The 17,803-nt window shown below is 36.0% G+C and overlaps 1 protein-coding gene across 5 annotated transcripts in view; it reads left to right on the forward strand.

The window, feature by feature from the left end:
• The window catches only part of KIAA1324L (KIAA1324 like), a 186,047-nt gene that overhangs the window by 118,540 nt on the left and 49,704 nt on the right, over positions 1–17,803 (forward strand). For 4 of the 5 annotated variants that reach the window (XM_023226621.3, XM_023226622.2, XM_023226623.3 and 1 more), the window contains 6 exons: positions 433–519; positions 2,428–2,533; positions 3,572–3,724; positions 4,316–4,404; positions 15,581–15,761; positions 16,850–16,978. In XM_023226621.3, coding sequence (XP_023082389.1) covers positions 433–519; positions 2,428–2,533; positions 3,572–3,724; positions 4,316–4,404; positions 15,581–15,761; positions 16,850–16,978 — 745 coding nt within the window. Of the gene's footprint in view, positions 1–432; positions 520–1,155; positions 1,190–2,427; positions 2,534–3,571; positions 3,725–4,315; positions 4,405–15,580; positions 15,762–16,849; positions 16,979–17,803 lie in introns of all 5 variants that reach the window. The other variant, XM_023226625.2, reaches the window with a different exon arrangement.

Consider the following 17,803-nt stretch of genomic DNA (forward strand, 5'->3'; position numbering starts at 1 on the left):
TTAAAATTTTACTGCTGCAAATATTATAAAGAACAGCTTTGTTGATTTTTATGCTATTGGGCCTACATGGTGAATGCAAGCTATGACAAAGTTTGGGTAAGTTGGGTAGTTGTTTTGTACTTTGTCTCCTTTCTGTGCGTTGTCAGTGTTAGTCACTGTGTTAGCGTGCATTGTGAATCTTCTCCCACATTCCTCTCTCTAATGAGCTAGGCTTTTTGTTACAATAATGAAGATAGTTTACTTAGAACCACTCAGTCATAAACAGTTGTCACTTAGGCTCCAGAGGTCTTGGTATGTTTACTTACTGAGAATTACTCATGGCCATTGTTTAGAATGTATTGAACGAGGTTCTTGCAGTCTGTGCTGGATACAAAATTTAATTAAAGCCGTTATTCAAGACACTTTATTAGGGCTCTTGTGTTTAATCCACAGATTCAAAATGATCAGTGCCAGGAGATGGACACCACCACTGACAAGTGGGTAAAACTTACAGACAATGGAGAATGGGGCTCTCATTCTGTAAGTCTCTTTGTATTTCCTTTTTCTTTCCCAACTTTTCCTTCTTCTTTTTTTTTTTCCAACCTTTTTTTCTTCTTTCCCAACTTCCCCTTCCTTTCATAACTTTAAAAAAAGTGTATTTTAAGAAAAAAGTCAAAATTAACTATTAATTTGATGATTTCTGTTTAGGGAAAAAATTACCCCTAGTTTCATGGACTCAGCTTCCAGTTTTCAGGGTCTTTTTCCTACCTTTTTCTTTCTTCTTAGTTTCCTTTTCTTTCCCTTCCCATCATAGTCTAATTTTCCTCCCTTTCAAAGGGGCATCCATGAGAAAGAAGGCTGTTCAAAACTAATGTACAAAACATTTGAGTTTCTAAGTTTACAAATGTGCCTGTCTTATGTGATCAAATTAGTGGCTCTTGTCATCGGAAGGATCTGTGAATTCCTTTTATCTTTTGCTGCACAGTGCCCAACAAGTGATATTCAAGCTTGTTTTGTTGGGTACTATACTGTCTGCATTTGTTGGACAGCTCTGTTTATCACAAAATTTGTCTATGTTTGGAGCCTCAACCTGCCTCCTCCCTATTTGCCACACATTGGTTGAAATTCTACCTTCTCTGGTTACATGAAGTAAAGTAACTGCCTGCTTCCTTACAGGACAGCTCCTTAAATGCTTGAAGGCAATTATCAGGTAACGATTCAGTGGATCTGTTATTATTTGAGGCACTGTCTCTTTGGAGTGAGACATAGATTTAATATCTAACTCCGGTTTATAGTTGTGTTTCTTTAGGCAATTTGCTTAATCTCTTTGTGTCTGATGTTTTCATTTGCAAAATAGGAACAATCTTTGCATGATTAAATCAGAAGATATGTGGGAAGGGCCTAATATGGTGCCTACAATGTAGATCGAGCTCTGTTTCAATAAGTGACCATCAATCCTTGTCTTTGTGGTTGTAGCAGGTACCTCATCCTTGGGTGATTAATACAATGTACCCTTTCAGAATATTTTTAAAAATCTATATATCCGAGAATAATATTAATAACATTTAAGATCCATATACCTTAACACCCAGTTAGCTGGGCTTTGAAGGTACAAGTAACCCTTAAAAACAAATATGCTTTCTTCACTTAAAAATATTTAATACAAGGGAAAGTGCTTAGTGCACTACTTTTACTTAATTTATTACTTCACTGAAATAGTTGGGTGGATTGTAATTTTCTACAGGTTGAGTTTGTCCAGCCGGAGACTGCATAGAAGAATAAGGGGGGTGAATAAGAAAGCAAGGAACTCTTAAAGTTAGTTCACTTACCTGGATGAACATGAAATTTATAAGAAACTTAGTTTGATTTTACAATTAGCAAATATTCCAGTAGCAAAGGAAACCAATACTACATGTAGTATTATTTATGTTCTAGAGTAAGAGAGTTAAATCAGATTATCACATAAGAACTGTCCTATTTTTTCTTGTTACTGTTGCTGTATTTTCATTAAATATTTTTTTAAAATAAACAAACTCATTCTGTTGCCTTTTGTTTTCAGAACTCAAAGGTCTTATAAATAGTGGCAACCTATAAATATACAAGTGGCCTGAGGGACTTTCACCCTCTAAAGTGGATTCTTTTTAAATATAAACTAAGACTTCATGCAAATGGTTTGAGAATCATTTTATGAGTTTGTTTAGACTTGAAGATTTCTTCTTTTCTATTTAATATATTTTGTGGATTAGCAAACTCCATTTTTTTTTTCTCTTAAGAAAGTATAAACTTCAGCGGAGGTTAGGTCAGAATTAACAGTGGACTTAAATCTGTGGGTTTTAAATTAATGGCGTTTTATTATATGGATTGAAAAAGTATGTAAGGGAGTAGCTTTTAGGTGTGGGAAATGGCATGGCTTATCTGACCTGAGTGCCTTTATGTTTCTCTTTATAGGTAATGCTGAAATCAGGTACAAACATACTCTACTGGAGAACTACAGGCATCCTTATGGGTTCTAAGGCAGTCAAGCCCGTGCTGGTAAAAAATATCACAATTGAAGGTATTTCATGGCAGTCTGGTTTAGTAGTCACTGGTGACTACCAAATATTTATTAAAGTTTTGGTTTGGCTGGTTCAAAGGTTTATAGAACAGAAATTAATATGTTAGGAAATCATATAGGTCTGGAGACCCTGGTTTTACTCCCAAGAAATCGACAGTTGTTTTCTTTTTTTCTCGTACACTTGAACTAAATTATTTAATCATTGCAAAAAAAGTAAACATGATGACAATTTTAGATGTCTGTAAACAAAAAACATGTCTCTGTTAACGTTAATAAGACCCTATTATTCCTCTGAGAAATGTCTATTGTGCCAGACATTGGGCTTACTCAGGGAACTGATGACCTGGTCACTGCTATATCCATAAAAATAACAATAAACATCTTGACCTGACTCTTTCCTAAACCTTTTATGCTTGTCTGAACCAACTGGGCAATTTCTGGCCCAGGAGAGCAGCTGATGAACCCTGGCATGGTTCATTCTCAATTAAGGGTATTTTTAATTAAAGCAGTGATTCTCCTTTATTAAACTTTGGCTTGCATTTTAATATGTTCAATGTGGACTTGTTTTGTGAACAATGTGTTAACTCATTAGTCATAAGGACATCTGCTGGCAAAGGCTGGAATTACAAACCAGAGGAGCAGTCAAGCCATTCCTAGGTCTTACCTGTGACTTAATCAGCAGTGGGGGAAAAAAAAGGGAACAGGTTATCATAAGGATCAGATAATTACAGGCCTATAGAATTAGAGGGAACCTTAGGGTTTATCTCATTTTTGAGTTAGTGGAGTTGTCTTTTGACAGCTCAGTTAATACAAGTACTATACCTCTATCAAAACTTCATCACTTGTTTGCTGACTTGATTGTGCAGTTCCTTGCACACAGTAAATGCTTTCTTAGTGCTGGATGAATAAGATAAATGATTTGGGCTGACCTTACTGTAAATGTTTATCCCTCACTTCTGGGTAGATGCAGATGTAGGTGCTGATTTGCTTGTTGGTATTGGGTCCTCCTCCCATGCTCTGTTTTTCATTACTGCACAGGGGTGGCATACACATCAGAATGTTTTCCTTGCAAGCCAGGCACATTCAGCAACAAACCAGGTTCATTCAACTGCCAAGTGTGTCCCAGAAACACCTATTCTGAGAAAGGAGCCAAAGAATGTATAAGGTGTAAAGAGGACTCTCAATTTTCAGGTAGAACTAGTATATACTCTGCTTTTTTCTTTCTAAATGTATGTTGGTCAAGTGTATATTTGTAAGCCAGAGGTCACCCATAAAGTATGACAGCAGTGGTGGCTGAAACCGAAGTGCTGAAGTGAATTGATGTTGAATGGATAAAATATGACATCTTCTCCCTTTCTGCATGACTTTCCCCTATATAGGTCTATGATTTGTTTTTCTATTCCACACCCCACAGGTAACTGCTATGGATATGTTTAGACTAATCTAAAAATGTTTATACTTTTACATGATTTGTTGGTGTAGAGACATATGTAGAAACTTTTAATTTGTTCCAAATTTCTAATGTACAGCGATGATGGAAGAAATCTAATATCTTCTGGGAAAAACTGTGATACACTACTCCGTGTGTATCATAGAAACACTTATTGCTCTAGGGAAAATAAAAATGTAGTCATTTATTTTCTTTAGACCGGGGTAGTTCTACCTGAATTGCCCCAGTAAGTTTATTTGTACTTTTTAGTTTGCTTTTTCTGTTTTGCTTTTTGCCTTTTCTTAGATGCAAAATAATTGACCCATTTCTGAAACGCTTTTTTTATGTTGCAGAGGAAGGATCCAGTGAGTGTACAGAGCGCCCTCCCTGTACCACAAAAGACTATTTCCAGATCCATACTCCATGTGATGAAGAGGGAAAGGTACCAGCAGTGTTGCGTCAACTCCATCCCATATTTTTGCAACCTTCTTTCCAGTTTGAGCAGACTCTAATTTGTTCATGAGAGAGATTTATGACACACGTATGTAAGTGTAAAGAGGAAATTTTAGAGTCTAGGGTTTGAAGTCTGCCTTCCTGGCTTTGAATTTCAAATATGCAATTAAGCCCTGGGGGTAACTTATTTGATGTCTCTAGTTCTCAATTTTTTTATTTGTATAATAGGGATGATATTGGCACCTACTTTATAAAGCTGCTATAAGAACATTCAAGATATTTAATGTAAAGTTCCTAACCCAGTGCCTGGTGCATAGTGCTCAATAAATTACTGCTACTTTTAACAGTTATATTTTTTCCAGAAGTAATAACATGAGAGAGCACAGCCTTAAAATGTGTAGTGTGACTCACAGGATGGAAAGTTCTTATAACTTCTCTTTAATTATTTGATTACTCAGTAGGTTTTGTCAGTAAAAACCATGCAGCCATGGGCTATTCGGTTATGGCAGATTACTGTGTAATTGCAATGAGAAATAGCCAGAGGAAAAATGCACACATGAGCTCTGCAGTTGACCTGCTCTCCTCTTAATTAAAGAATTAGCCTACACCAGCCTGTGTCAGTGAGGGGAAACTGAGATCAAAGTGGCTGCTATGGATCGTTGCTTCTTTACGTTTCCATCTTTGAAATAATGACATTTATTTTCTTGACTTGGTTTGGAAAGCACATATAGATGTCAGGAAATTTATTACTTTCTTCTCTTATTTTTGCATCCCTAGATTCTAATCTAGATTGTTATTTTATTTTTAATCTTACCTTAAGTCCTTAAGTTTTTTTTTAAGGAATATTATTTGGAATGGTTAAGAGCAAGTACATTCTAGTTTAAATTAGTGGCAAATTGCAACGATAAGAAGTAGAACTATTACTTTCAGTGAGAAGAGTAACTCAAACTAACAACTGTTAACTGACAAGGAGTTGTAAAGTAAGGTCCTGATAGTCCTATCATAATGCCAAGTAAGGGCTGTTTTTTTAGAAAATATATGCAAAGAGGTACCATTAAGGTGAATTGAAAAGCAATTTCGATTATGTTTGTTTAGGTAGACTTTTCTTAAACTTGCTTTATTAATAAGTAAGGCAAAAGTAAATTTAGTTTATTTTATATAATAACAGTTCCATGTTACTGAGGCTTAAAGGAATGGGATCTAATGTATAATAGGATCTTGTCTAATCTACAATGAAAATATACAAAAGCTGTATTTTTATTATGTTAATTACATCCATGAGTATAATGACAGTAAGTAGCATGACAAAATCTATTTGACCTGGGCCTAATGGGTGTAAGACCTTATATTAAATGTATAATATGCAGAATACACACAGCTGCATAGACCCATATGTGTATATGGTTGTACACACAGGCATGCTGTATACACATATACACGTAAATTATATTTTTCTGTTGTGTCTGAGTGAAATTTGAACATGTTCTTGTTATAGAAGAAAACAATGTGCTAGCACATTATAAACTCAGTGATTTTTTTAAAACAAAAGTGATTTAAGATATTTCAAGATAAATGTTTCTAGCTTCAGAAGTAAAGCAATGGGGACTTAGTGAAATAATATATGTAATGAAGTTTAGATTGCACATGTGAATTTGAGATTTTTTGGGTAACATTTTCATTTGTTCTGGTTTCATCTTTTAAAATGGCATTTTAGCTGGGTGAAGTGGCATGCACCCGTAGTCTCAGCTGCTTAGGAGGTTGAGGCATGAGGATTGCTTGAGGCCAGGAATTTGAGGCTGCAGTGTGCTATGATGGCACCTGTGAATAACCACTGTACTCCAGCCTGGGCAGTGTAACAAGACCCTGTCTCTTTAAATAAATACATAAATAGATGTTTAGTTCTTGCTGAGAATAGCCTGGTGATTTGCCAGTGGTTTAATGATGTCTCTCAGGTTGTTCAATGACTATATGTTGGTTCTCTCTGTCCTGTTATGTTCTCTTTATCTTATTTTGCCCTACTTGGAGAGGATCAAGTTGATTGACAAGGAAATCAGCTATTGAGGCATATAGATTCCAAACATTACCATCGATATGACATAGGAGTGTTACAAGTTTTCTGTATTTATTTTGAATCTTAGTTTAAAATAGATTGCTTAAATTTCTTTCTGTCTGTGGGGGAAATTTTTCAGGAAAATTTTAATTTGTAATCGAAATTATTCTAATTAAGAGATTCTTATAAACATCATGAAAAATATGGAATGGCTTGCTCATTCATACTTTTAGTAAATCTTTACTGAGCACTGGTTATTTACAGAATACTGGGTAAGGAGGGCAGAGCTAAGGATAGAAGAAAAACGTAAATGTCTCCATAGATGTAGAGCAGTGGCTGTCGAATATTAGTGTTCATCAATCTCACCTGGAAGGCCCTGTCCCATATTTTCTAATTTAGTAGGTCTGGAGGAAGGCCTGAAAATTTGCATTTCCAGGACGGTCCCAGGTAATTCTGATTCTGCTGGTCCAGAATCTCAGCACTTTGAGAACCATTGGTCTAGATTCTAGAGGAAGAGATAAACAGTCAGTCATAGAAAATAAATTATTATTTCCAATTGGGATTAGTGCTACAGCAGAGAAGTTTGAATTTTATGAGGTTCTTACCCAGTCTGGGAAGGCCTCAGGGCTGTATTAAACACTGGGCAAGGCCGTGGAAGGAGAGCATTTTTGATAGAGGGAGCGGGATGGTGAAGACCTGACATGGGAAGGAGCATGGTGTATTTGAAGAACTAAAAGAATGTGTGACTAGAATGTGGGGATGTGGGCGAGGGATTGCATTAGGTGCAGCTAATGTTGTAAGCTCTTGCTAGAAAAGGCATGGTTTCACAGGGCCACATTAGGAATTTTGGCCTATATCCTAAGAGCATTTAGCAATCCCTGCAAGTTTTTTGGTATCAGAGTGATGCAATGTGATTGGATTTATACTTCATATAGATCCCTTTGGCAGTGTTTTATAAACAAGATTAGAAGGGGACTAGAGAGAATGAACACTTAGAAGTCTCATAATGCCCTTCTCCAGGTGAGAGAAGAAGGAAGTGAATGATAGTAAAGGGAATAGACAGAAGAGTATGGATTAGAGAAATAGGAAGTAAAGTTCACAAAATGTGATGGTTAATAAGATGGAGGGAGAGGAAAGTATTAAAGGTAGGTTGGTAGAGGTACTATTTGGTTAGAGAGAAGGTCTAGAGGCAAGGAAGGAAAGACCCTGAGTACAGTTTTGACCATGTTGTGAGATGGGGCAAGAGGAGATGTTGGAAGGGCCATTATGTACATCAGTCTGGAGCTTAGTAGAACATCTGGGCTAGCTATGTGAATCTGAAAATTATAGGAAATAGCTGGCAGTTAAAGCCTTGGGATTGGGTAAAAGTTTTCAGGGAGATCATAGAGTGGGCTTAGAAGTCAGCCATAGCTAGAAGAGATGAACAGGGATGGTGCCTGAGGAAAATGGCTGGGGAAGTGGGAGAAACCAAGGGAGTTACTATGATAGAGTATTTGCAGAGATTGGAGTGTTTAAGAAGGCTGATGCTCCTGAACAATCACCCTAGATGAGGGCTGAAAAGTATCCATTGGATTTGGCAACATTGGATTAAATGGTGGCTTTAAAGAGCCATTTTAAAACATGGAAACCAGGTTGAATTGGGTGAAGAGATATAAGGATTTAAATCCTCTAATATATACAGTAAGGCATTCTCTCACCAAATATTCGTGGGACTTACTACATATCAAGATGTGTAAGGGCCTATACAGATGCAGAGAAGTAAACAAACATGGATAATTACTTGGTGTTCTTGGCCCATGGTTAGGTTATGAAAGTCTCAAGGAGACAACACATTTTTATATAACATTATTCCCTGTGGTGAATAAATGAGGATTCCTAAATGTGACTTACTTGAATTAAAGCTTAGTATATGCAAAATAGAGATGTATAACATAGATACATTAAAGAATATTCACTTCTCAATAAACATTCGCTACAAAATTAAGTAGTGAGTTGAAAGTTTTATGTATGCTTTGTTTAAAAAAGTTAGTGCCTACTTCTTACATAAAATGAGGTACACTCATATAGGTGCACACAAGCACATATACAAATTCAGTGTTTGATGTTTGAACTCAAAAGAATACTAATCAGTGATTTTACCAACAAACCTAGTCCCCTAGAAGATGGGGTCTTTCCCTGTTCAGTGTCATGAAACAAATACGTGGAACTGAAAATGAATGTCAAGCATTACAAGCTTTTTTTGAGGGTCATGGAACTGAGAAGTGGGAGCATGGTTCACAACTTCTCTGTTAGTGAGGGGTGAGGGAGTTAAAATATAGGATTTCTCTAATGAAGGGATTGAACATGAAAAGCAAGGGGAGGAATATTCATGTGTTTTCCAGAAATGGGCAGTAAACTTCCTGGAACTAGAGTGCTGCCTGCCTTTTTGTCCTTTTATGGCTTCTTTTGGCCATTGTCATGGCACTGGCGGAAGTGTCACTTAGTATGGAAATAAAATTGTGAGATTATAATGAAACCTGAGATCCTTTAAGTCATTTGGTCATCTATCTTGGTTCTAACCAGTCTCAGCTGGTCTAGTTACAAAGGGAACTTTTTATCACAGGCATCCTGTTTCTTAAAGATAAACACAGTTAGGGCAGGGTGGAAATTCAGCTATGTTGTGTAGGCATTACACCAGGTAACAGTGACACTGGGCAGGAGTTAATCAAGAGAAGATGTGTTGTAATATTAGCAGGATATTTGACAGAGCATCTCATGATTTCCTTATGGATAAGATGAATTGTGGACTAAATGATATGGTTAAGTGGATGTATGACTAACTGAAGAATCATATATAAAGTGTTTGATTTGATAAATGATTATCAGCTTAGAGTACAGTATCATATATATTTGATATATTTATATATTTGCCATAGGAATGTAAATATAGCAAGTCATTTATACATACTGTAACTCATACAAAGAAGATATGTCAGATGAGTTTTCAACATTTTATTTAAAAATCATTAACTTCATAAAGACATTAAGAATATGTATATCAATTTGTGAATAAATAAAGATAAGAATGATAAAATTAAGATTCAGAAAGACTCCAGTGTGCTTGAACAATGAGCTCAAATTAGTAAAATCAAAATTTATTTGTGTGAAAGAAACTCTCAGATATAAAAACATTGAGAAAAGAGAAAATATACTTGCAAAGAAGATTTCCAGGGAAATTCAAGCTTTAAAAGACCTAACTCACCAAATAAAAAATGCAACAGCTATTTAAAGTGGGGAAAATTCTTCCCCTGCAAGAATACAAAGAATAGTTTTCAATTAAGCTGTTCATGGTTAAAAATAGCAAGTTTCTCATTTGTCTATTGTATCCACAAAGGTTGTCTCATATCCACTACAAAAGGGAGTGGGGAAAAGGTTATTTTTGTTTGGGAGTTAGTAAACAGAAAATACTTAAGTTTCTGTTTATTTTGGGTATTACACTGAGGCAGAGTAACCTGTGCAGTGTTTGTCTCCCTCAGCCACTCCCCTATTGTGGGACATGATTCACATGTTTCCTTTCAACGGGTGCTTGGGGATGATTATAAATTCTCTAGTAATGAATTTAAAAAATATGTTTCAGAAATTGGATGGGAGCCCTGACTCAAACCAATGTAAAACTGAGGAACAGAGAGGGGAGGAGGCAGGAGCCTGTTGACTCATTTAACTGGGAAGTCAATATAGAACAAATTATTTTAAGATGTTATCTTGCTGTGTAATGCTAATATTCTTGGCTCAATTTGATTTCCTTCTCAGGCAAGCCCTTTCCGGTGTTGCTAGATGCTCACTGTCATCTCCACCCAAGACACTATTATCCTCACAGCTCTTGATACTACGAACACTGACTGAAGCTTCAGAAAAGACTGATTGGTCTTGCTTGAATCATGAGCCCATAGCCAATCAATCATTCTCTCCAGGAGTGTTGGATACTCTGATTGGATGTCTTAGTTCACCTGCAAATTCCTGTAGCTGGGGAGGCCAAACTCTGTAATTCCTAGTTCCTTTCAGCATCACACAGATCAGTTCCCAAAGAAAAAAAGATGGTTACAGTTACCAGAATAAAAAGAATGACTTTTGCACAGGTTCAGAGAAAGCATATACTCTTAAATATCATAAATAGGTCTGGCGAGATTGTCTTGGTATACTGAGAATTTCCATGGAAATTTGCACATACCTTCTTGATACTTACATAGTGATTATAGATTAAAAGATCACTTTATCACAAATACGTGATCGTTTCCCTTATCAGATTCTCAGCTTCCTGTATACAGGGACTGGTTCTTATTTATTTAAAAAAAAAATCTGTAAGCCTAGTGTAGTACCTAGCACATAGAAGGTAGTGAAACGTCTGTTGAATTAGTGAGAATTAGTAAATGAATGAGTGATTATCACATTTTGAGTGCTGTGTTCTGGCTTTGGCATACAATTTGAGAAAATTTTGACAAAAGGGGAAGAATCTAGAGGACAGAGGCCAGGATATTTTGTATAAAATATGACTGAAATATTTGGAAATATTTTTTCAGGTAGAAGGAAAACAGCAAAGGATGGAAAATCGTGATCGTCTTTGTGATGTTTCCTACTTGTCTTACAGAGATTTGATATCTTTCCTTTGGTCACTCATGGCATTTTGTGTTTCTCTTGGAGAAGATAATAATGAGACAGTAATTATCGTAACAGTAACGGTAGTGTTAATACCACAGGCAGCTATCATTTCCATATTTGTGAACGTACTCTCTTCATATGTGCATGTGTGTGTATTTGTATGTGTATTCAAACATTGCCTCTAATTTCTTTCAACATCTGTGTAAGTTAGACATTCCTGTACCCAGTTTTCAGATAAGAAAACTGAGGCTTAATGAGGTTAACTAACTTCCCTGTGATCATAGCTGGTCATAGCTGATCTTAGGTCTGGAATTCTAACTCAAATAGTCTGTTTCAAATTGTAGTGCTTTGTATCCCTTTCATGTTTTTTAGGTTTTACATTATAGTAGCTGTGAACCTGTCTTATCATTATTAGACTACAACCTTTTTCAGAGCAGTTTGCCTAATTCTTGAATCTCCCATAGTATTTTGTCCTATGCATAGTAGGTACTCAGTGAGAATTTCCTTAATAGGGTATTTCAAGTATTTGAAGGGAAATTTTAGAAAAGAAGAACCCAGGTGAACTTAGAGAAGGTAAATTCCAGTGGGATGTAGTGATGTTCTAACAAACAGAGCTGCCCAATACTGAAATGGCATGTTTTTTCAATTAGGGAACTTTCTGCTGAGGCTCAAAGAGTGCCTGGCAGGGAGGATATTTTAAAAGGGAGCCTTCTTAGAAGGAAGCATTAGGCTATACAACTTCTTCATCTCTGGAGAGGTGAACTCCGGATCACAGAGAGTTTGCTAGTGTTCAAATGTCTGATATTTTATTTGCCTTTTAATGATCTTTAGTGTTGCAAATTATTCCAAATGCTCAATGTCTGTAACACAGTACTTCTAAATTATATAGCAGGACATATATGTAGGGGATATTAAAAATAGGGTGTAAAGGGATTCAGTTTTTAGATCTGCTTTTCTGTGCACAGGATTTAAGCAAGTCAAATATACTCAGAGCCTATGTTTCTTAATTAGGAAGAAGGGAGAACATGGAATTTCTCAAAGACTAGGGATTTCTGAATTGTTTAAAATAAAATTTTTTGAATAGTCTGTTTTTAGCATTCTTTTTTTAAAAGCAGCTTTATTGAGATATACTTCTCATACCATATCATTCATTCATTCAATGAGTATAATAATTCAGTGTTTTTAGTATAGTCACCACAATTTAATTTTAGAACATTTTCTTGCTTAAAGCCCTAAACTGTCAGTAAAATGTTAAATTTCCATGGTGTCTTCCACATAAAGGCAGAAGATAGTCAAAGCTGTTAAGTATTTAGGGGATATATTAGTCTGTTCTCACACTGCTATAAGGAAGTACCTGAGACCAGATAACGTATAAATAAAAGAAGTTTAATTGGCTCATGATTCTGCAGGCTGTACAGGAAACATGGCTGAGGAGACCTCAGGAAACTTATAATCATGGTAGAAGGGGAAGCAGGCATGTCTCACGTGAACAGAGCAGGAGGAAGAGAGAGAAGGAGGAGGTGCCATACACTTTTAAACCAGATCTCATGAGAACTCACTGTTACAAGAACAGCAAGGGGGAAATCTGCCCCCATGATCTAATCACCTCCCAACAGGCCTTACCTCCAACATTGGGGATTACAATTCAACATAAGACTTGCATGGGGACAGAAATCTAAAACATATCAGAGGGGAAGGAGGTAAACACATGGGAAAAGAGAAAAGCAGCAAAGCCTTCATAGAAAAGGAAGGTAGGTGAATGCTGGTATGTATTTGGGCAGTCTGATGACCTGCTTAGCACAACTGTACATGCTGAACATGGCTTTGAAGGAGGTGTCAGATACAAGTTGGCAGCATGGTGTGGGTAATTCCATGAGAGACAAATGATGAGTGCCCAGTGGCTTGCAACTGGAAAAGATCAAGGTTTGAGACCGGCTGGGAGATAAGAAATTGCCTGCTTGGCTGAGACCACCTGAGCCAGAACATCATGGAACACAAGGCAGTTAGGTTAGGGTCAGTTGGTAGACCTTCTAAAACACACATGTAATTTAGCCCTGATGAGTTCAGCCAATGTATAAAGACTTAGTACATTTGTGAAGTGACAACTGAAGTAAGAAATGAGACAACCTTGGACAAAGCCAGTCTCAAAATTTGCCTAAATTTTAGTCCTCCCAGTTTTGAGTTCTGTTTTTATATGAAAATCAGCTTCCAATTGATTCTTAAACTGTGTGTGATTTTTAAAATGTATTTTTTTCATGCTTATATGAATACAGGTACTGGGTCTCTTTTGTGATCTTAATAATAACCTGATAAATTTTGCTATATTAGGGTTTTGGTTTTATAAGACATTTCATAATTTTATCTCAACTTGCCAAAAAATGAATTGATTATTGATTTTTCACCTGCACTGGGAGCCCTCTGGTTCTAAGTATCATTAATATTATTATCTTTACCTAGTCAGCCAGACTTGAAAGCATCTGTCTCCATTAGAAAGAGAGGCAGAGAATCAATCTGCCATGTGAAACAAGAGGCTTTGTAAATAAAACTTTTACTATAGAGCATTTGAAATTTGATTTCTACATTTTTAAGTATCTTAAAGTGGTGTACATTTTTTAATTTTTAAGAAGTTAGTTTGCACGTATTGAAAGTCATGTGGTTAGCTGACTTCTCAAAATATATTTGCATATTTTATTATTTTTACCTTTACCAAACTGACTCTTGTTGACTGGTGTTACTTTACCATTTATTAGTTGTGTTTGGCTTTTGGGCAAATTAAGAGCTCTAATCTGGAGTGTTTCCTCATTTATAAACTTGAGGATAGTAATATGTACCTCTTAAAATGATTGAGAAGATTACCTAGTACAGGGTGTCAGCACCACCCCCCACTCCCACATGGGAACCAGCTACTGTCAACAGTGCAGTAGCTTACACATAACACAATCCATTTTTATTAATGTCAAAATAAATCATCAAGATAGTGAATTAAGTAGGATTTGAAATTTGTTTTATATGCTTGTTAAACCAGAATTTTAAGAAAGGAATCTCCCCAGTATGATGATGTTTCATTTGCTTAGATTCTCTGAATTTTATATTGCTTTTCTTAAGGGGAGTTGAGGGCCCCTGTGGATATAGTATCTAATGTATTTTTCCAATTATTTAGGAGTCCCCAGCAGGAACAGCCATTATTTTACAGATGGTAAGAAAGGCAGGTGTGTGAAGTGGCTGGCTAAAGTGTTTCATGACGCAAGTCATAAAATGAATGTGGAAAAATAGAGTTGTAAAAAGAAAAAATGTTATTTATAATTATTTTGAGACTTTTACTTTAAATCATTTTCTTAAGCATCTTTCTTCAGATAAGTTAATCTACTCTTCCATAAGAATACTTGAGAATAAAACTGGGTGCCTAAAGGAGTTACTATACATGATTTTCTACTAACTGGAAATAGCTATGGACAATTGCCTTTTATTTTGGTTCCCCAGCTTTAATAGTAGATTTCCTATTGCAGAAGTTGTTTTAAAGAATAAAAAATACTTTTAGCAGATTATGTGTTTAAGAAAAGGAACTTTTAGTCTGTTTTAAAAATGCCGTATTTAGTTATTAAATAGTTGATTTATTTATATTTTTGCATTTAGAATACCTTTTCTATTTTCCTCCACTGAGATATCAATTTTGTTTTGGAATGGCTAACCCATTTGGTATTTCTGGTTTAAAAATGAGAAAAAAAAAATTGGTAATATCGGCTTTTGGGGTTTGGCTGAGTTACTGCTGTTTTCTTATATTTTGCTTTGTGTGGGGGTGAATGCATGTGTGTGAGAGAATAAAAGGGCAGAGTTTAAAAGACTGCTCTCCTTGAAGGCAGAGGCTATCTTAATCATGATGTTCAGAGCACATGGATCAGGACCTAGAAACCTCTGGGGTAAATATTTTAGCTACAGCTCTTGTAGTCTAACATCAGGTTGTCGAAAGAGACTCAGAGAAACACTACCAATATTAGGAACTAACAGGATTGAAATTTGAATCTTGATGTATTCTTTTTGGAAAAAAACCTTTTTGTGATTGCTATGTGCAAAGCATAATGAAATGTGCTGTTGGAGGAAAGGAAGAGGGTAGTGGAAGTCTCAAAATAAAAAAAAAACAAGTTGCTGCATAGAAACTTATGTCAGCTATGGAATAAAGGGAATGACTGGATAGAAGAGTAAGGGTGATAAGCAGGTTACCTATATTTTAAACAGTTATTTTGTGATGAGGAACATGCTACGTATGAAGGAAGGCCACCTATAGCTTAGGGTAAAAACATTTGGAAGTAACAGTCATTTCCCCACCAAAGTTCTCTCTCTTCTCTCATTTTGTCACTGATGTTTTAGCATCTGTCGGCTGGCCCTTCTATTCATTTGCACTTTTCCTATGCTGTCAGTTTAAGATTTTTGTTATAAGCATGCCATATGACTTTTTTTTTTTTTTTTTTTTTTTTTTTTGTAGACACAGATAATGTACAAGTGGATAGAGCCCAAAATCTGCCGGGAGGATCTCACAGATGCTATTAGATTGCCCCCTTCTGGAGAGAAGAAGGATTGTCCACCTTGCAACCCTGGATTTTATAACAATGGATCATCTTCTTGCCATCCCTGTCCTCCTGGAACATTTTCAGATGGAACCAAAGGTAGGATGTCAATTGGTCCAATAACTGGGCCTTTAGCAAAATGATCTTGTTGGACTACTGTGACCATTTTCTGAATTTTTTTTTTAATGGAAAGTGGTTACAGAATTTCTTTAGTTTTAGTAGACAAAAATTACAGTCAACTGTAATATTTTAGTTGCAGATAGATGGCTTGAATATAGCCATGTTGTATGCTTACTATCCAGAGCCTTTGAGAGATAGCATAAAAAGGACTCTGAAGTCAAACTGACTTGGATTTGAATCTGTATCCCCCATGCTACCAACAGTGTGATTTGTCCAAGTTGTTTAAACCTTTTGAAGCTCAATTTTCTTGTCTGTAGGATGGTGGATAATATCTGGCTCATCATCGAGAATGACATTTAAAAATGTCGTCTGTAGTACTTTTGCAGCAGGTATAAATGGTTGCAAAATGCTTTCTTTCCCTACTCCTTTTTTTTTACTGATGTGATGATGCGAAGTGGCTACATTTAAAAATGGTTGGAAAAGACCATTCTCTTTCAATTTTGCAGATGTCAGTTTAAATCAGGCTTATTTATAAACCCAGCACTTTCCCAGCCCCTCAAGCCCTCAACTACCAGCCATTTCTCAACATAGTCAATATTTTGAATTTCAATTAATCAGTTCATAAATGGTATTAATATTCTGTTAAGTTGAATAACCAATAGGAAGAGTGAAATCTTTCTTTATTCATAAGGTGGAGGAACTGATTCTAAGGTCACATTCAGGAGAACTTGAACTTGTCTCATAATTAGTCTTTTTATGGAGGGTGATTAAGTGTTAACGGCTACTCCCAGACATGAAGGAAAAAATTATTTTTAAAGATTTTGTTTCTGTCCTTTTCCTTTTACATTTTAGTCAAGGGTATGTATATATGTATACTATATCTAGAATTTTGTTCTTTCCAGATTTCTTTTGAAGAGTTATTACATCCTGAGGGAACTGGTAGTCCAATATCTTTTTTTCCACTTCTCTCCCTGCTAATTGTAATGCAGTAGTGTTTGCAACAGAGAAAGAGGAAGTTGTCCAGTTGCAGTTTAATTTTAATTTTTGACCTTACTCGTCTCCTGTAGAATGTAGACCATGTCCAGCAGGAACAGAGCCTGCACTTGGCTTTGAATATAAATGGTGGAATGTCCTTCCTGGCAACATGAAAACTTCCTGCTTCAATGTTGGGAATTCAAAGTGCGATGGAATGAATGGTAAGTTCAAAATCAGCCTACTTGATGTATTTCAGCAATAGAGACATCATTCATTCTTGAACTCAGCTCTCTAAAACATGCCAAGTATGGGTATGAGGAACTTTAATCTTATCATTTGGCTACTTGCCCATCTTCTGGTTGTACCATAAAAATAGTAAATGTGGTGTCACAGCCAGATGATGTTCATACAAGAACAAACTATTAATTTTGCATTTTCTGGAGGTAGTATTGAAGTAGATACTGAGGATCATTTTTTATGGTATGAATGCCAGAATAGATTTACCAAGGAGGGGGATGAAATCTATGTTGTTTACCATTTTAAAGAGTAGCATGATGGGATTTCTGTCTTGATTAGTCTGGCTCAGCACTGTGCCCTGGTGAGGGGTTAACTGACTTCAAATTCCCCTTGCCTGTCAAGTCTATGATTGTATTTACAAAGTATATATGAATTCTACCTATTGAAATTTTGAAAATGTGGCAGAGTTCTACAGGACAGTTGTTGAGTTGTATTTGTTCTTACCTTTTAAGTGCTTAGAGGGCTTGGAACTTACGTGTTCTGCAGTATGTGATGGTTGAATGAATGTATGTATTTTTAAACTTGATGCTAGGGGTAGGTATTGTATATACCAGACCTTTACACTAAAATGCGTCCTTTACTTATCACCTCACTGGCATTTTTTATCTGCTTGCTTTTCTCTATATTATGTTTACTTATTGCAAACGCACATGTGTGTGCTTTTTAACACATATGTTTTAAATCAATACCTATTCAAAAAAAGGCTTGAGTCATAGGAAATGAGGTGTATACGTGAGCACAGAAATTGA

This window comes from Piliocolobus tephrosceles, chromosome 8 (assembly GCF_002776525.5).
Source record: "Piliocolobus tephrosceles isolate RC106 chromosome 8, ASM277652v3, whole genome shotgun sequence".
Taxonomy (NCBI): Eukaryota; Metazoa; Chordata; class Mammalia; order Primates; family Cercopithecidae; genus Piliocolobus; species Piliocolobus tephrosceles.